Source organism: Mastomys coucha, unplaced genomic scaffold, assembly GCF_008632895.1.
Source record: "Mastomys coucha isolate ucsf_1 unplaced genomic scaffold, UCSF_Mcou_1 pScaffold22, whole genome shotgun sequence".
In the NCBI taxonomy this organism is placed as follows: domain Eukaryota; kingdom Metazoa; phylum Chordata; class Mammalia; order Rodentia; family Muridae; genus Mastomys; species Mastomys coucha.
In genome coordinates this window covers 111,944,097-111,971,525 of record NW_022196905.1, presented here as the reverse complement: position 1 = coordinate 111,971,525, position 27,429 = coordinate 111,944,097, and the positions used below count along the sequence as shown (strand labels likewise).

At 44.5% G+C, this 27,429-nt stretch overlaps 1 protein-coding gene across 3 annotated transcripts in view; it reads right to left on the bottom strand.

Moving 5' to 3' along the window:
* The window catches only part of Med13l (mediator complex subunit 13L), a 226,670-nt gene extending 202,184 nt beyond the window's left edge, over positions 1-24,486 (bottom strand). Inside the window, exon 1 of one of the 3 annotated variants that reach the window (XM_031337649.1) lies at positions 24,297-24,486. In XM_031337649.1, the coding sequence (XP_031193509.1) occupies positions 24,297-24,368 (72 nt within the window). In that variant the 5' untranslated portion in view covers positions 24,369-24,486. The remainder of the gene's footprint in view (positions 1-24,296) is intronic. The other 2 variants (XM_031337650.1, XM_031337648.1) reach the window with 2 other exon arrangements.
* Between the last annotated feature and the right edge of the window lie 2,943 nt (positions 24,487-27,429).

Genomic DNA, 27,429 nt, shown 5'->3' with positions numbered 1-27,429 from the left:
ACACTAAAAGAGAAAAACAGATCACCAAAACATGCAGGTGTGTGTGTGTGTGTGTTGCATAGTTTAAAATATATTTCCTTTAAAAGGATAAATGGAGCTAGGGGAGGTGGCACATGCCCTTAGTCAGAGCACTCCAGCCAGCGCTATATAGTGAGAACAAGTTTCAACAAAGTGAGCAGCTAGGGACCCAGCACACGCATCAGGCGACTCAAACTCTCCAGTAACTACAACCCCAGGAGATCTGATGCCTTCTCCCTCTTCCCTTACCCAGTGGCCTCCTTGGACACCTATATTCACATGCACATACCCGTCCCCTCACAGATGTGTATACAGACATGCATATAATTAAATTATTTTTTAAAAAAATTTAATGAAGGTAAAATACAGAATAATTTTTGGATGAACAGAAAATTTAGTATGCCTATACTAGAATAAACATGTTTTTCAAAAGATCTTCTGGTGGAAAAAATAAAGATAGTAGAAAAAACATCCAATGTCAGAGAAAGATATATAAACACATAAATTTAAAAAAAAACAATAAAAAACAATAAAATGATAGAAAAATAAATATTCACTGTAAGAGAGTGTTAGTTCCTTAAATAACATTAAAGCCAACTCCAAGAGAGTGACCATTTCTAGAGAAAAGAAAGAAATGCTGCAATTAAAGAGCCAGTTCTGGGGCTGGCAGGTAAGAGCACTGACTGCTCTTCCAAAGGTCCTGACTTCAAATCCCAGCAACCACATGGTGGCTCACAACCACCCATAATGAGATCTGACGCCCTCTTCTGGTGCGTCTGACAGCTATTTGCTCCACCAGAGCAAGCGGGCCAGAGCAAGCAGGGCCGGCAGAGGTCCTGAGTTCAATTCCCAACAACCACACACATGATAGCTCACGGCCATCTGTACAGCAAAATAAATCTTTAAGAAAAAAAAAAAATAGTTCTGCTAAGAGTCGTGGCACATGCCTGTAAGCCCAACAATGGGTGGAAGTCTAAGGGAGCCCATGTCCAGAGTCATCCTGGGCCACATGGTAAGACTGAGCAAAGTATGGTGTACTTCGAATTTCCTTGTCTCAAAACAGTTATTCTTCAAGAAGAAACAAAACCTCAAGTGAGTTAACACCTAGCAGAACTTCAAGGCAGCAAGCAGAAGGCCCCAAGAGGGGAAGCACACATGGATTAGACCTTAATGGTCTTCCCAGCAAGAGACAGAAGTCACTATGGTGAGAGTTGGGAGCAGCCACTATTGACCAGTGAGCCCAGGACAGTTATAAAACATTTCCCCAACAGCAGCAGAGCACACTGGTTTTCAAATGACATGGAAAGCTCACCCATAAGAGCCATATGTTATCCCAGCACTTGGGAGGCAGAGGCAGGTGGATTTCTGAGTTTGAGGTCAGCCTGGTCTACAGAGTGAGTTCCAGGACAGCCAGGGCTACACAGAGAAACCCTGTCTCAGAAAAAACAAAAAACAAACAAACAAAAAAGAGCCATGTGTTAAGCCAAACACACACTAATATGTTTTTAAGAATTTAAAACTCTGAACAAAATTAAGCTAGAAATTAATACCAACAACAACAAAATCTGGAATGCCTCTACTCCCTGTGAAATCTGGAATCTAACCTTCCAAATAACACATGGGGAAAGAACAGGGTGCTTTTGAGCTGATGACTGATTCTACTACATCATAATGTGTAAGGTAATTAAAGAGTATTCAGAGAGAACTCTAGCTTCAAACACTCACACCACAAAGGTACAGACAGAACCATGACTCTAAGCTTCTACAACTAGAACTTACAGAGAAAGTGGTAAGCAGAGTAAACAGAGGGAAATAACGTCAAAAGATAAATACAAACAGACTAACAGGAAAATGATCAAAACCAAAAGCTGGTTCTTTAAAAAGATTTATAAACCTGACAGATTTCTCTAGACAAAATCCTGAGCATAAACAGACAACTTCCTGCACAGAAGTGAAGGGGCGCAGCACTGTACACCCTGAAATACTGAAAAGGGCAGACTCGCTGACTACAAACAACTTTTAGTTTAGTAAAGAAAGTCAGTTAAGTGAACAAGAATTTGAAAAAAAGAAACGACACCTATCTACCCCCTCCTCTCCCTCTCCCTCTCCCCTTTCCCCATCTGTCCCCCCTCTCCCTCTCCAACAGAATTCAAACTTTCAAACTTTCTCACGGGTGCCAGAGAGATTGCACAGTAGAGGAAAGCACTTGCTGCCAACCATGGCAACCACAGTTTGATCCTGGGACAACTTTGGGAGAAGGAAAAGAACATCTTCTACAATTTGTGCTCCGGCTGCCACATATGCTCCATGGTGCACACATGCGTGTGCACGCACACACACAAAAATAAGTAAATAGGTATTTATTTATTTAAAAATTAACAATAAATAAACTTTTCCATTAAAAAAAGTATTGCAAATATGTCCTAACTAAACTCAGCAAACAGCCAGGTATAGTGGTGCACACCTTTAATCCCAACATTTAGGAGGCACAGGCTGCTGGATCTCTGTGAGTTCCAGGCCAGCCAGGGCAACAATGTAGTGAGACTGTCTCAAAAATAAAGAAGGAAGGAAGGCTACTCATAAATCACAAGACTGATGCTGTGGCACCAGACTGGACATATGCTCTATGCTCTTATCCTTTATGGACATGAATATAAAAACCATGAAATGCTAGCAAATCAGAACTAACACAAAAAAACAATGGCAATATACCATGAGTCTCAGTTTATCTGGGATTTAGTCTGTAAAACATTGAGTCCATTGATAGAACCAAGTCTCTCTCTCACAGATGTGCACACCCATGCATTTACGCATGCACAGATGCACACACTAAATAAACACATGTAAGAAAATTAAACTTAGTCTAGGGACTGAGAAGCAGTAAAGGGTGCTTACTGCACTTGTAAAGGATGGGAGTTCTGTTCCCAGCCCCCACAGCAGGCCCCTCACCAGTGCTTGTAACTCCAGCTCTATGAAGTCTGATGCCTTCCTCTGGCCTCCTCAGACACTAGCACACATGTGCACATAGACACAAAGACACATAAAAATGAATAAATCTTGAGGAATAAAAGCTAATTTAGCTGGGAAATGTTCAAAAACACAGAGTAAACAACATGGTAACAGAAGACTCTGCCTAAAATCAAGAGCAAGGGCAGGTTACACCCTGAGTACCTTCACTCAAAACTGTACTGTAGGTCCCAAGTAGTACAATACATCAAGAAAAAGGAAGAAAATACAGCTGTAAAAAAAAATTGAAATGACTTACCTATAGACAACATTGGAATATGCATTTACAAAAACCTAAGACCTCTATAAAATAGTTACAACACATTACAGAGTTTAGCAAAGTCGGTACACACACAATAAATGCACTTCTCTACATCAGCAATAAGCAAGTAGAAACATTTTAAACATTTTTTTCAAAATAGTATTAAAAAGCATACACAATTTAAGGACAAATTTAAATATATATTTCAAATCTACACACAAAAACTTCCATACAATGTTGAAAAAGTGAAAGTTCTAAAGACGGACATGGTAACATCTACCTTTAACTTCAAATAAGCCCAGCAGAAGGGGTTGGGATGCAAAGAGCACATCAGGTACCAGAGCACGGGGTGGGGGTGGGGTGAGTTACACAGAAGACCATACCACTGAACATATACACAGCCTGGAGACAGACGGGAGGGGTAGCAAAAGGAAAGCTAGGGAATGTAGCTCTGGCAGAACACTTGCCTAACCCAAAACCCTGTTTTGGATCCCCAGCAACACACACACACAGACACACACACACACACACACACACACACACACACACACACACGCACAGAAAACAAGATCATATGCGTGAACTAGATGTCTCAATTATTATCAATACAATCTTGCCAATTTGACCTATATATTCAATATAATCCCAATCAAATCTACACAGCACTTTCACAAATTACCAAATTGATTTTAAGGCACAGTGAATTGCTAAAACTCTATCTCGGACCCAAGGTTCAATCCCAAGCACCAATTTTTAAAAAATAATTCAATAAAATTTTATATTGAGGCCAGGCATGGTAGTGCACACCTTTAATCCCAGCATTTGGAAGACAGGGGCAGGTAGATCTCTGTGAGTTCAAAGCCAGACTGTTGTACATAGTAAGTTTTTTATATTCTATTATTTCATGTGTAAAGGTGTTCTGCCTACATATATGTCTAGATATCATGTGTCTATCTGGTGCCCATAGAGGCCAGAAGAGGGAGTCAGACAGTTGTGAGCTGCCATGTGCATGCTAAGAATCAAACCCAGGTCCTCTGGAAGAGCAGCCAATATTCTTAAGTACTGAGTAACCTTTCAAGGTCCCACAATGGGATTTTTTTGTTGTTGTTTTTTGTTTGTTTGTTTTTTGAGACAGGGTTTCTCTATGTAGCCCTGGCTGTCCTGGAACTCACTCTGTAGACTAGGCTGGCCTCGAACTCAGAAATCCACCTGCCTCTGCCTCCCAAGTGCTGGGATTAAAGGCATGCGCCACCACCACCCGGCCCACAGTGGGATTTTATTCTACTATAAAGAAAAATGAAATTGAGCCAGGCAGTGGTGGTACACATCTTTCTTTACTACCAGCACTCAGAAGGCAAAGGCAAATGGATCTTTCTGTTCGAGGCCAGCCTGGTCTACATGAGTTCCTGGACAGCCAGGGCTACACAGAGAAACCCTGCCTTGAAAAAATCAAAATGGAAAATGAAATTTATAGAAAAATGGGAGGAACAGGAGGAAATCACTATACCAAACAAGGTGGCCCAGGCTTAGAAATACTAACACTGCCTGTCCTCTCTAATGTGGTCTGTAAACTATGAATACACAGCTGGGAATAAATGGGGTAAAGGCAAGAAACTAGAACAGGGTCCATGAGGCTGCACAGGGGTGGCGAGCTCTAGAGAGGGAGGGAGGAGTATAGGAGAGTCAAGGAGAAATGAATTCACTGAGGGCAGAAGGGCCAACAGGCAGGAAGATGGGAAGGGGATCAATCAAAAGGAAATTCATATGAAAACGCCATCTAATTTTTTAAAAATAAAATATTAAAAGAAAACATTGAATAGAAAAGCTAGAGCACTTCCCTGATGTCAAGATGCACTACAAAATTCCACAATGAGCAGAACAGCAAGAAGTGCAATCACCTTAGGGAAAGGGGCACAGCAGTGTCAGAGGTGACCCCAGACACGCAGTCTCTCTTAGGCACACACAAAGCGCTTCAACTATGCAGTGTTAAGAGCAATCAGGGGAGGGACCTACAAAGGGAGAGATGAGGAAGGAGTAAAACACACTTTGTTCAAAAAAGCCATAATGTTATCTGGTACCTTAGATGTCATTTAGAGAGTCATGGCACAGCCCCAGCATTCAGAGGGCAACGGGAAATGAGGTCTGTCTGGGCGGCACAGTGTCTAGGGCAGCCTGCACCACAGAGCAAGGTGGGCTCAGAAACCTGAGCCTCTGCCAAGTTATGATGAGACAACCAGCGTCACACAGGAACAGCAGGACTCAGAGAAGCTTCTGTGCTTTCCTCACACTGTGGGAGTGAACGTGCATGGTTCACTGGGGGACTAGCCTACACACACAAATTAATCACATATATATATGTATATATATGTATATACATATATATATGTGATTATACACACACATACATATATATATATATATATATATATAATATTCTGTGGTAAAATTCTTCAATAGAGAAAAGAGTATAAAGTACTCTTTACTCTAAAAGAGTACAGAAAACAATAAACTGCATTCAATTTGAGATCTGATCTTCAAAGAATGCAGTTGAAAACAAAGGTAAAGCAGAGCTGGAGATGTGTACAGTACTCATGAGGGACAAGGACACAAGCTACAGCTCAGGAATCCAACAACCCAAGAAAACAACTTCACTTTTAAATTGGGAGGAAAATTGCCAATAAGCAATCCCAAGAAATATGTAAATGATATAATATGCAGACAAAGACATTATACTTCAAAAATCATTACTGAGTTATACTTTGAAATCAGTTACAACTACCACCCTCTAAAGAGGCTAATTTACAACATTATTACTATTAGTGTTTGTGTGTATATGTGATGGGGTAACATGTACACAACTTTGTGGGGCGGGTTACATCTTCCACCTTTATGTGGATTCCAGGAATCGAACTTAAGTCACCATGCTTGCAGAACAAGCTGCTTTGTCCCTGAGGCATGCTGCTGGCCCAGAGAGTAGCTAAAAGCTAATTAACCATACGATACGAGCATGCCGAACAACTACTGGACACGCACAACTGGTGAGCTATCAAATAACAGGACATTTTTTTATGTTTGGCAGTCCATTACCAAATGAAACCTACTTGTTTATAGAAATAAAAATACTACAATTAGTACATTAATTTTAATAGCCCTCAATAAATGAATGCATACCACAAACTATGGTTTATCCATTCTAGGAACTGTTTTTGGTTTTGTTTTTGTTTTTAAAAAAAAAAAACAAATATTGATAGTGCAAAGACTATATATTATTCCAGTTTCAAAAAAAATCCAGAAAAAGCAAAACGCTTGTCCTGTGACAGCCAGTGTGGTTTGGAGGTGGGAGAAGCTGGCAGGCAGGAAGGAGACCTGGCTGTGGGGCAGCACAGACATTCCACACAGGATGTACATGCTCCTCACGTGCACACAAAGCGATATGCTGTTCTGTAGGTGTAAACATATCAAAATCCATGAAAGTGCATGCTTAAAACGGATTTATATTCTGTATAAAAATTCTATCTCAGTCAGATGATGGTGCACACTTTTAATCCCGGCACTCAGGAGGAGGAGGCAAGCAGATCTCTGTTGAGTTCGAGACCAGCCTGGTCTACAGAGAGAGTTCCAGGACAGCCAGGGCTTCATAGAGAAACCCTGTCTCAAAAACAAAAAATCTACCTCAATAAACACATTGAAAAGTTTAAGTGTTGGTACAATAATCCAAGTAGACAATCGCAAAGGCCGTGTGCACCTCCAAGTGACTGCGAGCGAACCTTGTAATTATTTCCAGATCTGACCACAGGTCAACACAGGTTTCCCCCGTAATCTTAGCACTTGGGAAGAAGACAGGACCAAGAGCTTGGGGCTAGCCTGTGCTCTACAGTAAAGTAAATCCAGCCCTGAGTGTTTTCCTTTTTTCCATGAGACAGGGTCTCCCTATGCACAGGAGTGTTTGGGGAGGACTTTAGCAACAATCATTCTGTATTTAACTTCACTCAAACAGACTTCTGGGAACACGGGGACTAAGCCTGCAGTGTGGTTCCTTGGTGATGATCCCTTCTCACCCACAGCATGGTCATGAGTACATGCATTCTTTTTCCTGAGTGCAGACATTGTTCACACACATGAACTGTTCCTTCCTGTCTACACTGCTCAGGCTAACAATGTGCACTCAAGGATCCTTGTTCAGAAGTTTTCTACAGGGACTATCCTCGTCCCAGACCCACTGTGAAGAACAGAGTCTGAACTGTAAGGTCTTGGACCTTATGCACTTGGTAAGGGCCAAAGGACAATGGCGTGGTAAATTAGAGACCAGCTCCAGATGTCTGCCTGAGGGTCTGGCTTATAAAAGAGAAATTTGTTCTTGTCATTTTTGGCTATTCACATATGTTTAAATAAGCACATGAGTGTGCTGCTGGAAAAATCCACCTCTGACAGCAGGACCTGAGTGACAGTCTTTATTGTACAAATGAAATACTGTCAGTGAGATATTTTCAGACCACCTTCCTCACCATGAATTAAAACGATTAGCTATCCTAATTTTCCTCTTTCTACATGATTCTGTTCAGAATAAAAGTCTAAGAGAAATAGACTACTGCCTGTCTGTACGAAGCAATCACAAGCTGCATTATTACTCCATTAATCTCTGATGAAACTTTAAAAAAACGTAAACTGTATTATCACTCCATTAATCTCAAGCAAATCTACATGCCCCAGTGATTCCTACTTTCATGCATGTACTGAATTATGTGGTCTACACTGTTAATTTTTAAGGGCTCAGAAAAGAAAGCACCCAGTAATGACTAGGCTAGCTAGGAGGCTCACCCCAGACGTCCTGACAGGACTGGATCTAGAAGGGACAGGAGGAACTCAGATCTGCCTTGCAGCCTCCGACACTTGAGGTTCTTGCCTAGGTTTTCTCCTCTAAGAGAGCAGTGGGTGAGCAGACTGTATGCTCTGAAGCAGCTGCTGCAGCTGCCATAGCAACTTCTGTTAAGAGCTCAGGCTGGGGAGAAGCGGCAGCACAGGACAGTGGTCTGGGAATACAGTCCTACCTAAAACAGGCCAGAAACAAGGGGAAAGGACCTTGGAAGAGATTAAACATTTTAAAAAGAAAACTCAAAAAAAAGCTACATACCTGCACAATATTTACAAGAGCTTCATAATCTCACTGGAAATCAAAAATTTAAAACGTAAGATATTGAGATGCATTTGCTCAAAGAAGCAAAACACAAATTGAGCAATTTCCACGATAGGTAAGAAAAGAAAAATGGGAATTATGCATTGTCTGTAGAAATGTAAACTGACATATGTTCTTAGTAGGCTCATGGTTGTATCTATCAAAATGTAGTGTTTAACTATTATTGCAAAAAAAAATGAAAGTGTCTTAATGATGCTCATAATTGGTGTTAAACAAACAACAGTATATTATTTTAGGAGAAAGGATGTTACTGTTAACAAAAAATAAAAAAAGGAAAAGGTATATCTAAATTCTCTCTCTCTCTCTCTCTCTCTCTCTCTCTCTCTCTCACACACACACACACACACACACACAGAGCAGAAAGTCAGGTTATAGGAAAAGGTGAAAATCACTGTGCTCGCCCCCCCCCCTGACTCCCTCATCTCTAGAACTAAAGATCATCTGATCAGGTGAGCAAGTGAGCAAGCGAGCAAGCATGTGGAGACTGGCATGGACTGAGGCACAGCTGCATCCCTGTGCGGCAGATATGAAGCTGGGTGGGCAAACTGTCAGAGAACACAGTGAGGCTCTACCTACAGACATGTGGAACAAGCCACAGTGAGTATATGTGATGACAACCCAGGACTCAGGGTCAGAGCTTCTCTGAGGGCAGTAAGAACAGAGGGGCAGGGTGGTGCTGGGTGCTCATGCTTAAAACAAACTGCTCACTGCACCTACTAGCTCATGTGTAACTTGTGTGTGCTATTTTAGAGATCTAGTAAGACAACCTGACTGCGTGCACAGACACACAAAGATGTATGTAAGAACTAGAGGGAAATCTGGAATAATACAAATTAAAATCCTGGGTGGTATCTTCCTCAGGGAGTGGAAGGCCTTCATGGTTTATATTAGACACTTCCATATTGCTTGAATCTGAGAGTAATTAAGTGATATTTTATTTAATTTATAAAAGAAATTACTTTTCCATTAAAATCATAATTATGAAAACTGTAAGCACATGGACAGTGTTGGTGAGAATAAAGACTGCGTGGTTCTGCGCACTGTGGCTCGGTGCAGCAGAAACATACACTTGCCGAGAACATGGCACTGGGGAAGCCTCAGCTAACTCGGTGACTCAGACGCACAGCACTGTTATCGGTTCAGTTTCCTGGAAGTTTTATTTCGTGAAAATATTTTGTATTTCATTAGTGCAACCTCACTTGGAGAGAAATTAAAGAACCATGACAACTGCAGGGGAGCCAGCTCTGGCTTCGGGGTAGCCAAGGGAAATATCTGCCCACCTGGGAAGGCTGAAGAAATTTGTAGCCAATTGACAGCAGCTAGCACACGCTGTGCCAGTAAGTGTACTCAAAACTACTGGAGAGGCCCCGCCACCCCACGAGATTCCATCAAGCGCTTCTGAAGTGTATATGTACATTGTAGTGCTTAACTGCGACTGGCCGGGGCTGCCAAGTCACCGCACAGTGGTAGCACGAGGGCTCCAGAGCACAAAGAGGCAGGAGTGTGCTGAGAAAGGAAGGAGGAGGTAGGTGCCAGAGGGGCAAGAAGGAGGGAAGGAGGGAGCAGAGAAGTAGGAAGTGAAATTCCCAAACATGAGGCAAAACTGACATGTAAAATGACACTCCAAATAACCAGACAAACTAGTCCAATCAAGGAGCCAAGTGCTATGCTGAAGGAACAAAGATGCTAGGCATGAAGAGGCAAAGGAATCAGAGCTAGGAACAGGTGTGTATACACACACACACACACACACACACACATACACACACACACATACACATACACTACTTGTAAACTACCAACATGCCCTCTCCTCTGCCTACTGAGCCCTCAAAGCTCAAGCATATACAAAGGTATACGAGAATACCTGCTATGCCATCCTCCTATCCAAACTGGCCCTGAAGTTAACAGTGAGCTAGTGGACACAAAGCTTGGAGGAAGCATCACAGTGGAGGGAGGGGACGCAGGCCTTTAATCCCAGCACTCAGAATGCAGAGGCAGGCGGATCTCTGTGAGTTCTAGGTTACACAGTCGGTAGAGTGGGTTCCTGGACAGGCAGGGCTACACAGTGAAAAGCTATCTCAGAAATGAGGGGAAAGGAAAAGGAAACATCCCACAGCAGCTCCAAGGTTAAAGTTAGATGGACCTAAGCCCTGCTCCCAGTAGAGGACTGGATACCCTGCTGAGAAAGGACCAGGCTGTGAGCTTGGTCCCCTATTTCCTTTCTTCCTGACAGGGCCACTCTGTGCCCATTTCTGATAACTGAATTTCCTGAATTTTTCCTCTGCCAAAACAATCTGACTCACACCTCCACACTGCACCACTGCCACCGTCCCTGCCCAAGGCCCCGTTCACTCACTCCACCCATCCAGCAATGTCCTTCTCTCCTACCTTCCCTTCCCTCTTTTCCCTCGCCTCATAATTCTTACTATTTCTGGGAATAGGCAGCTCGTGAACCCTGATGTTACACACCTTGTTTTGTCAAGGACTGTTTCAGTTCTCTAAAGCTTGGGAATGCAAGGTCAGTAGATACTTTCCTACACCTGGTCTCAAAGCACCAGTCTCCAATGGCTCTGGATGCTGTCAACCTTCCCCCTCTTTGAATACACAAGAATGCAAATGGCATACCCCACAATCTGTTCATCACTTGACCCTATAAAACTGCTCACCTTGTCCTGTCCCTTCTACCTCCAGAAATATTACTTAATTCATTCCCTTTCTTCATTCCCAACGGTCCTGTAGTTTTCTCACACTAGAATCCTTTTAAGAGCTGGGGACAGAGCTCTGAGTGCTTAGGTAGCATATGTGAGGTCCTAGGTTTAATGCCACCCACCAAAGCCACCACCACAAAAAAAAAAATTAAAAATTTAAAAATAAAATAAAAAAGGAAAAAGAAAAATGAGCCCTTGTGATGGTTTGAATAAGCTTGGCCCAGCTACTACTGGAGGTGTGGCCTTGTTGGAGGAAGTGTGGGTGTGGCCTTTAAGACCCTCGCCCTAGCTACCTGGAAGCCAGTCTTCTCCTAGCTTCCTTCAAGTGAAGATGTAGAACCCTCAGCTCCTCCTGCACCATGCCTGCCCGGATGCTACCATGCTCCTGCCTTGATGATAATGGACTAAACCTCTGAACCTGTAAGCCAGCCCAATTCCATGTTGTCCTTATAAGAGCTGTGGTGGTCATGGTGTCTCTTCACAGCAGTAAACCCTAAGATAGCCCTTTCCCTCACCTTTATGTCTCCTTTATTATACCCTCTATGAATTTCTCTTTAAAACAGTCTGGCCATGCTGCTGTATCTCTAAAACACAGAATGTAGACTCTAAGCTCCTCCCTGCGAGCCAACCCTCAACTGTTAGTTCTGTCTGCCATCAAATCAGAAGGAGGTATTAAATAAAGGTAAGTGAATTCTTTCTGGTAAAGTACAGAAATGACATGTTATAGGTACACTATTTACACATGTGCAGCTGACAAATCACTCATCAATACCATACAGTATCATCACCAAGCTCACACTGTTTTACACACAGCTCAATAAAGCTGCAGCACACAACACCAACCCTTGACTGGACTTCAAACACTTCTATGCTCAGTGCCAATACTAAAGTCTAAGGCATTTTTTAAATAGGCCTTAACATTTATCATTCAGAGCTTATAGCTTTCTGGAAAATTTCAAGTCAGCTCTTTTGGATCTTACCAGTACAGTTACCTACCTAGTGAGAAAATTTGACAGCACAACTCAGTTACTTTAGAATTCAAATGCCCATCATATTGTACAGTCTGTGTGGACTGTAACTGGAGCTCACCACATAAATACCCAACACAAGCCATTTATCTTGTCATTAGAAAATCCTCCGAATACAAGGAAACACAACCACTTCAAATCAAATTTCCAATCAAATAAAACATCAGTTTATTAGCTTTCATAGTCCAAAACATGGGTGCTCATATCTACAATGTAGTTAAATGTTAAAGGGTTCTACAGTCAGATTCAAAAAGTACCATCTGTCAGCGTGGCAGAGCCCAGTTTCGCCATCAAAGCACCAAAACTAACAAAATATATTTTAAATATCTATCTCAGGCACTTCATAGACAACTAATGAACTGAGTTTATCTCTTATCTCATTCTGTCTCTGTCTCCTCTCCCCCTACACACATGCACGCATGCACAGAGGTCAGAAGATAAGTTTTGGGTCCAGAAGCTGGAACTCAAGTCATCAGGTATGTGTGGCAAGTGTCCTGAGCACCTGGGTCACCCCACAGGCATGAACTGAGCCCTGGCAACATGATACTACTAAATCTGTGTAGATGGCGCTACCTCGACTGTTTTGAATGCCTTAAAATTTAAAAACCCGCAGTTTGGGGTAGAAGAATAAATATGTTTGTTGTTTAGTGTTCTGTCAAATGTGCTCTGGCATAATTCTAAATGATGAACTGCTCAGGTGCTATGTGAATTTGATTTTTTAAGGTACTGTCATAGGTTAGTAAGATGGCTCTGTGGGTAAAGGCCCTTGCTTCCAAGTCTGAGGACCAAAGTTCAAGCTCCTGAACAAAGGTAAAAGAGAGAATTGATTCCCAGTTCTTCACATTCCCACTCACATATGCGGGCACACACACAAAATGGATAAATGTGGTTTTTATATTTTAAAGTACCCACACCCTTGTTTAGAGTAATTATTATATAACTAAATTTCCTAAAATTTTATTCTAGGATTAAATCACATCTTTATAGGACTTCAAGTCCATATTTTGACAGAAAAAGTACTTTCAAAGAGAACTATACATAAGCCCACACAACTACCTATATTGTCTAAGCTGAGGAAATGCTCAGTTTGGGGGTAGGGGTTGTTTTGTTTTTAACAGGGTCTCAGCATGCCATGCTGGCTGACCTGGAACTTACAGAAACCCACTGTACATCTGCCTCCCAGTGGTAAGATTAAAGCCATGCACTGCCATGTACAGCACATCCTTTATTTCTGAGAAGTATTTTATGATCCTTGTCTGCCCTCCATTTTCACTCAGCATACAGGCCAACTACCGTCCACCTCCACTGAGAACAAAGGCCACTGCAACACTTACTCAGGGCTTGAAGGAGCAAAAAGTCCAGCAGGCCTAGATTTCACTATGTGCATGCACAGGCACACACGCATGCACACAGGCACACACACACACACACACACACACACACACACACACGGAGACATAAGGACAACACCTAGGAGCCCATCATCTCATTCCAACTCACCAGTCCATGGCGGGGATCCCTCACTACTAATGCCCACAGCTGCATGCCAATGCCAAAGTCAAGTTCCCCTAGGTGTTGTCAAGACACTTATTAAAGAAAACTCTTGTTAAACAGAGTGAAGTGGTACACAACTTTAATCCCAGCACTAAGAAGGCAGAAGCAAGTACATCTTGGTGAGTTTGAAGCCAGCCTAGTCTACCTAATGAGTTCCAGGACAGCCAAAACTACATAGTAAAACCTTGTCTAGAAAAGAAGGGAGGGAGGGAAGGAGGGAAGGAGGGAGGGAGGGAGGGAAGGGAGGGGAGAGGGAGGAAGAGGGAGGGGGAGAGAGAGGGAGGGGGAGAGAGAGAGAGAGACAGAGAGAGAGGGAGAGAGAGGGAGAGAGAGGGAGAAAGAGAGGGAGAAAGAGAGGGAGAAAGAGAAAGGAAAAGAGGGAGGGAGGGAGGGAGGAAGAAAGGAAAGGGAGAGAGAGATTGTTATGTGCCACACTATAACATGAAGTGCAAAAGTTTTAGTGACAACTTAATAAATCGTGACAGTTGTCCCCGTCCTCCACATACCTGTGGCAGCCCTCCTCTCCCCCCACCCCCCACCACACAAATAAATGAAATTTCAAGACAGAATATTTTTTAAAGATTTTGTTTGTTCAAAATAAAATCCAGTATCTACCCCTTGGACCTGCCACACTGGAGTTACAGGGAGCCTGCCCGCCCTGCCCCCCTCCATACTAGGGCCTTCTCACAGTCTCCCATCCTTAATCGCTAAGAGGCCCCTTCACAGCCAGGCCAGTGAGGATTATGTCTCTGCCTTCCCAGTCTCTGTGGCTCCTAAATCTACAAACTTCCATGGAAGCTTGCTCTTCCCACTCCCTCAGGAACCCCAGGCTGGGTTAGCCATCCATCCATCAGCTCCCCAGGACACAGCCTCCACCTCAGGGTCACTGACCACTGAGTAGACTGACAACAAGCCTCACCTGCCACTCCAGGCCCATGCATACCTTAAAAACCATCATTACCGCACTGTTTACTTTCATATCAGAGAAAACCAAATCTCACTGTCTACCTAAAGCACACACCCGCACACACCGACTTAAATGACCACAGCAGCAGGGTCACTTCATGAGAAGTGATTGTCATCCAGAAACTACCAATGTAAAATGTGCAGAATCTGAAGGACAGCGGCTCACACTGTTTAAGAAACCTGATGTGCCTGTGAAAGAGAGCAGCCCTAGAAAGGCTCTTCAACACATATTCAACCCAATACCATTTAACACATCGCTGTTCCTCAATCCATCCTTTTAATAGTTCCTATATCGTCTTGGATTATCTCCCGTTCTCATTTCGTGTGCCATCTGCTCATTTAAGACTTCACGTCTGTCCAGTCTCTGAAATATTTGTCACTTTAGTCATTAGTGCTTTGCACAATGCAGCTCTGTCTCCTTAAAGTTCAGAGCAGGATTATTTTAGAAAGCTCACGATTATTTTAACATCACCATTTCTTAATCTAAACTGGCCTGCCTACACTTCACATTTTCCACCTAATGAAAATTCCACCTCAGTAAGTTTCTGTGCTGTGTTTTAAAAGGAAGCCAAGAAGCAGGGCCATAAAGCAGAGGGTTCTTCTACAGGCCACCTCAGCAAGGTCTCCCAAGCAAGCTCAGGAGCTGTGGCAGAGCCCATGGAACTCCCTGCTCACTCCCCAGCAGGCCCCACCTGCCCTCCACACCTCTCAGGGCCAGCACAAAGTTCCCCTCTGGTCTTTTCAGTAGCAAGGCTTCACGCAGCCGTGCAGCTCCCTCTGGGCCTGACATACAGCATCTCAGAAATTAAATCATACATGCAGGTCTTTTCCCCACGCGTCAGACCCTTAGCCCTTCGGTAAGTGCAAACTAGATTTTAATCTTTTCTGATGTACATTATTCCTAAATGAATTATACATGTCCTAAATTTCTCAAACACAGCATAAAAAAATTAACATTTCTAAATATTAGTTTATTGGCTATTCCATCCAATCTCACCCACAAATCCTTTTCATCTCCTTGGGTCTCAGAAGTCCTCCTTTACCACATAAAACGGCAAGCAAAAAGCCTGTTTCTCAGATGGTCTAAGGACAGAAGAGCTAGAAGGTAAAGAAAACAAATCTTCTCTCCTGATAACATCAGAGAAGCTGCCAATGCTCTCAACATGTTAATGAAGGGAAGGTCCCCACACTCTCCCTGCACAACTGCTGCTCCTGGTGTCCAGAACCAAGGCCTCTCCACCCCTTCCAAGCATCCTCCAGCCAACAACCCTCTCCTGGGCCTGGAGGACAGGCCCCCTACTGCAGACACACAATCCCACTGCCTGAGGCACAGGGGGTCAAGACTGCCTTTCTGCTGGCCTAGACAACAAACTAGGGGAAAGTGCTGTTGGATCCTACTGTGGGATAGTCCTGAGGGAATACCAGGAAAGCCAGTATTCTCTAACAGAGTCACTCATTATGTGCAGCACAAGAGAGTGGGCAGCCAACACTACCACTGAAGCAATCCCAGGCAGGAAGGCCTTTTTTTTCTAAGACAAACTTACAAATGAACCTTTTCTAATATTTTAGACTATAGAGCACACCTGCATGGTAATTTCTAGTTCTGATGGTAAAGTTATAGCCCTATTCACAGTTGGCATGCCTAAAAGAAAGACTACAGATCTGTGGGGTCCTTCCTTCAGCGACAATGGAATGCTCTGAGACACTGCCACATTGTTAAATGAAAATCAGAAAGTAGGCAGACCTTAGCTCCTCTCTTTTCAAAACAAAACAGGGGCATCGGCACAGCAGACTAAACATGATTTGGTGTTAAGAACAATAGTTTTTATCAGGTACTATTTTTGACATCCCCTAAGAACAATCTCAAAATGTTAACAGACTTGCTATTATTAAAGGTCAAAGGGCACCCTAGAGCTGCAAAGGAAGTAATCCATCAACTACCAAGTAAGAGCCAGGGTTTGATTCCTAGTCTCACTAGTTACAGCTTAGAGCAGGTAGAAAATCCTCCAGCACTTAAAACATACACAGGGAAACCACAAGTGAGAAGAAAAGCCACATGCAAAGGTGGATTCCAAGTCTCTCTTCTCACAGCTCACTTGTGAGGAAAGACCCAAGAACAGCATGGGCGGGAGCAATGCTGATTTTCCTAATTATTAGAAAAAAATTAAATTCAGCTCAAGCTTCTCTATTCCAGTTCACTACCTATTGTACTGGGCTCTTTACTGAACTCATAAAAAGTGACCTTGTGACTAAAGGCTGAGCAAAAGCCACCTGCATCGCCTGTACAACAAAAGCAAAGAACTCTGGGTCAAGGCCCAGACTTAATTCCCAAAGGGTTACAAAACTACAGCCCAGCAAGCTTAGACAATCCAGGACATTGACAAGCCACGGGGCATTCAGCCTCACTAACAAAATTCAGACAACAGAGCTAAACACCTAAGTTATGTTACAGCTCTATGTGCGTATTTGTGTGTGTGCATGTGTGTGTGTGTGTGTGTGTGTGTGCGCGCGTGTACTTCAAACAGGGTATCTCTACTTAGCCTTGGCCATCCTGGAACTCTATATAGACCAGGCTGGCCTCAAACTCACAGAGATCCCACCCCCCTCCCAAAGGAGAGAATTAAAGAAAGGCATGAGCCAGCAGCCCATGCTCACAGCTTCATGGTAGCATTTTTCCAATCAGAACCCAAACAAGGGTTGAGGGGCCTCCGGGATGAAGGGCTTGCTTAACAGCAGGGAATGAACGCCTAAGTGCAGAAGAAAACCAAGATCACTGTGACAGGGTCACTGCCCTAAAAAAACCTCTGCTACTCCTCAGAGGTATATCAAGACTCTGAGCAACTAGTTCTACTCGAGGCAATCACGGAAAGCTTCAGAGAGGAAGTGATCCTGAAACAGATTTTTAAAATGAGTAAGCCTAGTTTGGGAACTGAGGGACAACTGTCGCCCTAGCACTCCTGAGGAGAGGCAGAGACAGAAAACCTGCCAGAGCCCCCAAGCAAGCTCCAGCTACATAGTGTAACCCTATCTCAAATCATCTTCCTAAAGTTTAAAAGGCTGTTAGAGTGTTGTTTTAAAACATTTCCACCAGTATTACAAAAGTCTTGTTCACAATTATCTATTTTAATTGAAGCAATTTTTTTTCAATTTTAAGACCAAATATCTAATGGCTAGTGCTGTGACTTTATATAAATTAAGAATAACCAAAAGAATATAGAAAAGGTTACTCTTTATTCAATTGTATGTGATCAGAAGATGTGTGCAAGTTTGCATACATGCATGCACATATCTCTGTATGTCAGAGGACAATTTATGAGAGTCAGTTTTCTCCTTCTAGTGTATGGACTCTGGATGTAGAACTTAGGTCAACTACCATTGCCAAGACCTCTAATGAAGATTCAGTTAGGGGCTCTAAAGGGGCCCAGGCAACTGGATTACCTTGAGTTTGAGGCCTACCAAGGTTCCCTAGTGAGTTCCTGGCCAGCCTAAGCTACAATATGAAACCTTGTCTCAAAACTAACAAAAAGAAGAGAAGGGAAGGGGAGAGGAAGGACGACAAGGAGAGGATGGATGGATGGATGGATGGATGGGTGGGTGGGTGGGTGGATATATGGATGTATGGATGGATGGATGGATGAATGTATGAATGTATGAATGTATGAATAAAAAAAAAGATCTACAAGTTTCTTATGTACCATATTAAAGCCACAATATGAAATTGTGTGTAATCAACCAGGAAACCCCTTTAACACCACTAGGATTTCACAACACTGAAAACGGCACAAAATACAGAAAGCTGGATGCTTTATAGTAAAGTAATGCAAATACAGCTTTAAGAATATCCTACAATTCCCCGAGGATGAGAAAATAAACATTTAGAAACACACAATAAACTGGAGCAGGAGAGACTCCAGTGAAAGAACATTTGCCTTCAGAAAACTGATTTCTCCCAATTTTCCTCTGGAAAGAAAGCAGTCATCTTACGGTTTTTAGACTAGAATTCAAGAGACTCTAAAAGATACTTCGTTGGCTTCAAGGAGACTTGTCCAGCAAACATCACCAACACATGCACACTGAGAGAAGCTGGGCTTCCTAGTGGCAGTCACTCCAGCAGCTGAAAGGGACCGTCTCCTCACTGCCGCCTTACATACAGTACTGCACAAGAGCACAGGCAAAGTCCCCAAAGCAGCAGATGTCAGCTTTTTAAGATGATTTCACAATTATTTTTAATCAACTAAAGCGAAGATAGAAAACTATGCTGATATACATAAGTACCTGTAACTAAAAAACTGGGCAAGCATGTGCATTTCATTCATGCAAATGAGTCTGAATTTACAATTCCTCATTTATGTTAATATTTACCAAGATTAATGGAATATCACTTCCCCTATGTAATGAAGTCAGTTTTCTCAACAGAACAAAGCTAACACCTTCAAATCTTTCAAATAAACACTGAAAGCATATAGCATAAGAGGGAATTATCTGAACGGATCAGAAGGAGGTGATCCAGCACTCAATAAGGGAAAGTCAGACATTCCGATAACACTTACAAATATTGAGTCTCTAATTCTAAAACTCTAAGCAGGCCCTACGAGGCAAATGTGTGTTGACTTGTTTTATATTTTTTGTTTTGTTGGGAGCGGAAGCTATCCCCACAGGCTGTCTAATTTACACTATCTGATTAACTCCCCTAGCAATTCACTGAATGTTATTTCTTTGCAACAACAAAATTATCTCTGAAATGACCAACCAGAGATCCTGGTGCGTGACACCATAAGCAATCTATATCCAGTGCATTGACAGGAACTCAGCTCATCTTAAAGCAAACTGGCGGCAGTGCTGGACAGCCTCTACTCTGTGCTTCTAATGAAGAGTTATGAAGCACAGGTCACCAGTCACACCTACCGTACACCACATTCTAATTTTCATAAGCTTTATCTAATCTCTCTCATTGGCCAGCTCCGGTGAAATACACACATCATCCTTTTCATAGGAATGCAAATCAGTACCTGTAGTAGCTTAAATAACAATATTATTATCTTCTCTTGAAAAATAAGTCAAAGGCTTCAAATATCTAGTCTATCTCTGAATCAAACTTTGATAGCTAAATTAACTATTCATAAAAACACTATTCAGATCATCTGCAGCATCCCTGCGCACACTAAGACAGAGTTCCATCTCAATTCTGTCTTTATTCATCTCAGAGTATAGATCCTCAAAGTGTTTGATGAATACAATTAGCCCACAATTAACTAGGCTAAATTAGCTAGTGAACAAAAAAGATCAATTTTCCATACTAATTAACATAAGCCACAACTATGAGCTAACGGTATTTAAAGAAATACCTTGCGAGACTTTTTTTCAATATAAATCGTCTAACATGTCCATGACAAAACGACCAGAGTGCCGTCACACTCTCAACAAATGCTTCCGGTCTTGAACACAAAGAGAAAGGAATGGGCTCAGCCTGCTTCCCAATGAGCATGGCAAAGCCTTTGGCACATATGGATCTCAGGTATATTATTTCTCTTTAAATTATGAACTCATCACACGTACAAATGGCTCTTTTAAACGGTCCAGTAAACTGCTACACTATGCCTTAAATTGCTGTCTATTATGTACTTAAAAATATTTACTAGCAATTGGAGGTTAATATGGCAACCATTACCGGGTAGCAATTATTGCCATTAAAAAATATAAATACTATAACACCATGTGCTACTAACAACAAATGCTAAACAGAAAACACATTGGCATATTATAAATATTTTCATTAGAGAAAATGAACCATCATGAAAAAGATGCTTTAAATGTATGCTTATTTTAAATATTAAAACTGCAAACTGGGGGAAAAAAGGCTTTCTGCAGTACTTGCCTGAAACCCTGGTAAGTCTTCTTCCCTGTTTCCACTCCACACTCCTCCCCACTGGCTTCTATACCCAGCAGCTCACGTTTTCATCAGTTACAACCACCTTCCTTTTCTTGGGGGTAGAGAATGCCCATAAGACAAAAGGAAATTATGTCTACAACAAATTACCCTAAAAGCTTCAGAAACAAAATAAATGGTTCTCAGTAGGGCGTTAAGTACTAATGGGTGTACATGTGTTTTAATTCAGTGAGGATTTGACAGCACTGCTCAATTACCTATAGCCAGGGAGATTTTAAGCAAACCAGACATGAATGGGAGCAAACATCTAAAACTTAGAAGTGTCCCCTCCAGTCTTAGTACCCAGCATACTTAAGTCTAGCCTAAAGGGCATGAAGTCACTTTCTCCACATTATCTGAAAAGAAACACAAAAAGATACACAGGGCATCTGGAAACTATGATGTGCTTCCCTCAAGGGTGAGTGCAGGGCCACAAGGTACACTGTTAAATTTTCCAAAAATGAAGATTTAGCACACTTAAGTTGATGGACAGCATGAGAAAAGTCTGTGTCACAAAGGCCCAGCCAGGCATGAATTTCCTGCAGTGGCTACAAATCTCACAAGAGGAAGAGTGAGAAAACAGCACAAGGACCCATATCACACACATCCAATGGCCTTTCACAGGTTAGGGTGGGGGTGAAGACAGAAAAGAAAGGGTAGGAAATAGGACTCCAAGCAGTATCAGAAAACAAACTCGGTAAAATCCTAGGAACAAAAATCTTAAGAGGCCTGATTGCTCAGTCAGCCTATGCTAAGCCAGGCGATGGCCTCAGGATCTCAGGAAGTGGTGGCTCACGGGTCCCTCAAGGCTCTGCCCCAGCTTCCACCTCCATCCAAGCTAACATGAGCATGTGGGTGGGGAGTGTTCTAGAAGTGACCATTCTTCTCCACTCAGAAACAAAACTGCAGGCCAAACTGTTCAAAAATACAAAATGCTAGGTACCTAATGTTCTAACATAAAACTCAAGATCATAACTTGAAAAGATGATAACTGTCTTTCCTTTGGACTCAACTATTCTATACAATGTTCTTTAGGCAATGTATTTTCAGCAAGAAAGGTTGCTGCTGTGTGTATATGCTCCTCAGGAAAAAAATTCTCAATTAAGAATCAGAAAAAAAGACCACTGGCAGTTTGTTCTTGGTTTTGGTTTTCTATGGATCTCTTTTTTTTGGTTTGGTTTTCTAAGAAATTTTAGGGCTGGAAAAATGGCTCAGGAGTTAAGAGCACTGGCTGATCCTCCAAAGGACCTGGGTTCAATTCCGATCACCTACGGTGTCAGCTTACAATGGTCTCTAATTCCAATCCCAAAGAATCCAACATCCTCACACAAGCACACATGCAGGCCAAACATCATTTCTTAAAAATTAAACAGCGTTTATCCACCTCTGAGTATTAGGAAATATAAACATTCTATATTTTTAAACTAATCTAACCATTTCTGCATTTCAAAGGAGTTACCCAAAAAGTTAATTGTACTTTAAAGTCAACTTTTTGGTTTAAAGATGTTAGGGGAAAAATAACCAGAATGCAGTCCAAATCAAAATCCAGAATTTTCAACAAAAAATCTGGAACATCTCATCTTTACCCCATCACTCCCTAAAGCTGAGAGAGTTGAGCTGTGCAGCCAGCAGGCTTGCATTTGCCTGCACAACACACTGTACATAAATTAGCCACATGCACACAGCATTGCTACTCAGCGTGATGCATAGTAATGTGGGAGCTTTCCCGAACTAACATGCGTTGACTTGGTTATTTTAATTACCTGTAAAAGTGTCATTGTGGTCAACCAGTCACCAAATTAGGGGGAAAAATTTTAAATACCCCCTAGTAAATACATTTTGCTTGATCTGTGAAGGTCCATGAACCTAATGCTAAATGACAGGTAGGGGAAGGGAAGGGGGTGGAAAAAGGCAGAAGTAGTTTTATTCTCACATCAAAAGATCAAGGGCAAATAGCCACCGTTTGTAGTAAAAGGAAGAACCCCAACTTTTAACTGAATCTCAAAACTCAACCTCTGGATAAAATCCCAGGTGATCAGTAATCAGCCTGCTTACAAGAGTGAAAGCAGGGGGACTGTGTCACTCTGTCCTTGTAGGCCAAAATCATGCTTGATTTCTTTATCGGCAATGAAAACAGAATGACACTTCCAAAGTTGGCAACAATTCCTATTTCTCCACTAGTCTCCAAGGGGAGAAAAAGCATCTATGCCACCCATAATTAAATGTAACTAATTACAATTTGAACACTAAATTATTTATCCAGTGTAAACAAGGACTGAGAGGAAATAAAGCTGCTATCTACAACAGGGGTTCCAGAAAATAATTTGCAATAAATGCATGCTCTCCAAAAGTCAGCACCCCCTCCAAACCCCCCACCACCAAAATTAGGCACACAAGTTAAAATAAGTTGAGTTTTTAAGGCTAAATTCAATAGGCCGTTCAACCAATTTTCCAATTATATTCTACGCTTGAAACATAATTGCCTTACATCTGTTTACAAATCTTTGCTCAATATTTAAACAAATTCGTACTCTCTCGGGCACATAGCTCCACATACAGTAACTCAGGCACAAAGCGCGGATTTAAAGACCATGCACTCTCATTATCAGCGTAAGCGCCGGGTTTAACAACGCGAATGTTTTCAGAGCTAGGTAATACGACCCAATAAAAAGCAAAGATGGCATTTACCACCAAATGTCACTGCCACCGCCAGGAAAGAGTAGCTGGAGCCCCATACATTTTTAATTTCGATGAATCGAGCCGCCGTCGCCCGGTGCCAGGCTTCCAGAAGAACAATTGACACCCTAAATGGTTCGAGATTAAGGCAGGCGATGCACTTCCAAAGCAAAAGTTGTCAATTATCAGAGGCGAGAGCCGGAGAGAGGAGAGGCGAAGGCAGATAAAAGCGATGTTATCAAACCGCCCAGCTTGTTGCTCGCCCGCGCGCGCGCGCGCGCGTGTGTGTGAGTGTGAGTGTGAGTGTGTGTGTGTGTGTGTGTGTGTGTGTGTGTTCCTTGTTAAGGCAGAGAAAACAGTTTTTAAAGGCAGCGGAGGAGAGCGAGGAGCAGCAGCTTCCTCCACCTTCCGTGGGCTCCGAGCAATGGCTCTCCGGCTCTCCAGCGTAGTAAGCCCCGAGAGGCGGGCGGCTGTCCGTGTTTACAACCGCGCGAGCTCCGGCTGCCAGAGTCCTTTTCCCTGACACCATCGCCTTCCATCAACTGTTTTCCGGCGAAATCGCAGGTGTCATTGTGGAATTTTAAAAAGGGAGAAAGAGAGGAAGAAAGAAAAATTCAGAAGGCAGACGCCGGCGAGCGGCCGATCCGATCGGGAGAGAGGAGAGAGGACGAGCCTGCAGATCACCCGCGCCGGCGGCTGCACAAGGCAGAGAAGCCTTCCACATTTCGGGAAGGAGGAGGAAAAAAAAAAAAAAGAGGGGGAAGGGGAGGGGAGGGGGTGTGATTGCCACGGAGGTGGGCGCTCCGAGCGCGCCCCGGCGTCCGCAGCGCCCCGACTTCCACACGCACGTCCACGCCGGGCGCCGCGCTCGCGGACGCCGCCAGGGCTCCGGGAGGAGAAAGTTGCGCGGCGGGGAGGTCGCGCCCCCCACCCGGGCCCCCGCCCCGCCACTCACCAGCGAGAAGAGGTTAGAGTGACAATCCTCCAGGCTCGCCCCGTTCGCCACCCAGTTCGCCGCGGCGGTCATGGTCCTCCGCGAGCCCGGCCGCCAGAGCGGGGCATGTCGGAGCGGGCCGGGCCGGGCGGCGGCTCGCGGGCACCGGGGCGCGAGGCCCGCGCGAGAGGCCCGAGGGCGGCGGCGGCGGCAGCGGGGGGCGCGGCGCGGCAACGCCGCCCGCCTCTGTCGCGCAGGGCCGCCGCCTCCGCCTCGCCGCCTCGTCGGCCGCCTTGTTTATCTCCAGCCGGCGGGCGACTCGCCCTCGGCCGCGCCGGCGCGTGAGGCACGCGAGCCCCGCAGCCGCCCCGAGCCGCTGCCGCCGCCGCCGCCGCCGCGCGAGCCAGCGAAGGGGGGGGTGCGGACGAAGCCAGCGGGCGACCCCGGCAGCCGAGCGCCGTCCCCTCCTTCCTCTTCCTCCCCACCCCCCCCTCCTCCCCAGTCGGCCGCGCTTCTCCTCCCTCCCCGGGCTCGCTCGCTCTGACAGCAATGGCGGCCGCCGACCGCGGCTCGGCCCGCCATTGGCCGCGGCGCGTCACGTGACGGGCGCCGGCCGCGCGGGGGGCGGGGGAGGGGCCGCGGCGGCGGCGGTGGCTCGCGGGAGGCGCTGCTGAGCCGAGCGCGGCCCTCTCGGAGCGGGGACGGAGCCAGGGAGGGAGAGAAAGAGGTGCGGGCGGCCGCGGGACGCCGGGGCTGCGTGGACGCCCCGCCCTGGGCGCGGGCGCGGGTCTGTCGCGGGCCGAGGAGGCCGCGGCTTCCCCGGCCCGGCCTCCGAGCCCTGGTGGCTGCTCGGGCCCGAGGCGCGGCGTGGGCTGGCCCGGCCTGTCCGAGCGAGCTGAGGAGTATCTCCTCGAAACCTCGCGCCCGCCGGCCGCAGCGCACCGGGCGGAGGAGTAGGACTCGGAGACACAAAGGCAGCCAGGCGCTTGCCCGGGATCGTGGGATTCGAACCCGGGCATCGGGAAGCCAGGGCTCGGGGCTCGCTGCCTACCAAGCGCTGAGCTCCTAAAGCGCCCGTGCTTCGGGAGCCCTTTGCGCCCACTCTGTGCGTGCACGCAGGCATTCCTTGCATAGATGATCCCAGCGCTCTTAGGTGCCACATTCACACTGGGCTATGTGTGGGGAACAGGCCCTTCCTCTAGCTCCAAGCGGTCAATAACCAGCATTCCTTCTTCAGAGTAATGGGGGCTGGGAGAAATGCTGATGCAGGAGACTGCCTTCCAGGAGTTTTCGTCCCCGAAATAGAGAAAAGGAGAAAGTTGACTTAAAAAGAGGTAGAATTAGCGGGGTGTGGTGGGGCATGACTCTAATCTCAGCGCTTAGAGGCAGGCATATCTCTCTGTGAGTTCCAGGCCAGCCTGGTCTACACAGTGTCTCAAAGAAACAAAGGAAGAGTAAAACGCTGGAGACAGTGGTGGGAGCGAGGTAAAGTGGACACAAGTCTGACATATGAATGGAGCTTTGAAACCACCACAAACCTTAAATTCTGGGACGAAGGTGTGTCGTACACATAGGTCACTTCACAGAGTCCTCAGAATTTGGGTGCAGTAGCATCCTCAAGGTCCCAGTTACTGAGTGGCTCAACTCCTGAGCTATCTGAATTCAGGAGGCTCTGGAAAGGATGCTAGAAGCTGGCTTTGCTACACCTAGCTGTGACCCTGCCCAGCAAAGTTTAACTATGCCTCATTTTCTAATCTGTCCAAAGCAAATCCTAATTGCTGACCTGCTGACCTCAAACCAAGATCACACATTTCCGTTAAGATGCTACTGAGGGGAGGGTTACCAGGGGGATGCCAGACACTTTATGCACACATGTGGTGTTACTGAGACCTGAGCGGTCAGATGGTCCATCACACCCAGAGTACACACATGCTCATTAGCATAGGCTACAGCCCACTAGCTGGTCACAGTCTAAGCAAATTATAAGGGAAAGGAAAAGGGAGGTGTGTGGGGGGGTGTGCAGCACAGGAGCAAAACTAAACAAGTTAGTAAGAGGCAGTTTGCAGATTAGGAATGCTGGTATTTTATTTATTAAAAAAAAATGCTCAACTGTATATACTGCTAGGGCCAAATATTTGTGTCCCACTCACAATTCATGTTGAAACCCTACAAGAGACAGTTTTTTGACACGGTAATTAGGACGTGGCTGAAGTCCTTGTCTTGAGATCAGTGCCCTCAGAAGAGACATAGGAAAACTTGAGTCCCCCACCTTTATAATAGGAAGTCATTACCAGGAAGGAGGCTGTAACTGGACCGAAATGGGTCAATACCTTGGCCTTGGTCTTCCCAGCTTCCAAAACTGTACAAATAAATTTCTGTTCTTTATGTCATGTGGTCTACAGAAATTTAGTTAACACAGGCAATTTAGACAGACTCAGGTATACCAGAAGGAAATAAGACATTGAAATCATACTGTCAATATCAGGTTTTACACATACAGAAGGAAGCAGAACCCTTGAGTCATAAGGGCAGGAATATAAAGCAGCATCATAGCTTTGGGTGCCCAGGCAAGAATTCTCCACCAGGGCTGGAGAGATGCTCAGGGGTGAGGAGCACTGGCTCCTCTTGCAGAGGACCCCAGTTCAGTTCCCAGCACCTATAACCCTCTGAAACTCCAGTTCCAGGGGATCCAACCTCTTCTTCTGCCTTCCACAAGCACCACACACACGCACATTCGTGTGTGTGTGTGTGTGTGTGTGTGTGTGTGTGTAAGCAAAACACACATAAAATAAATTTAAAAGAATTTTTAATACAAAAGACATAGATTTACAATGGGTACACTTTCTGGCCCAGTAATCCTCTTCTGGGCAATTCTGACACATATACAGGTGTATAAAGGCTTGGAATGTAACTAGTATGAACTGCCGTGTTGTCTGTAGGGCAGAAACTGGAATCAACTATGTGTGCAGCCATCAGGGACAGCTAACAAAATAATCTAATCCCATGCAGCCATTAAAAATAATGAGTCGGGTGCTATGCATCCTCAATGAAAACGACCCAAAGTGTGGATTAACTGAGATAGCCCTGGAAGGTTACCATGACACTACATGTAACATCAGACGCCTCTAGGGAGGGGAGCCACTGAGGGATAGGG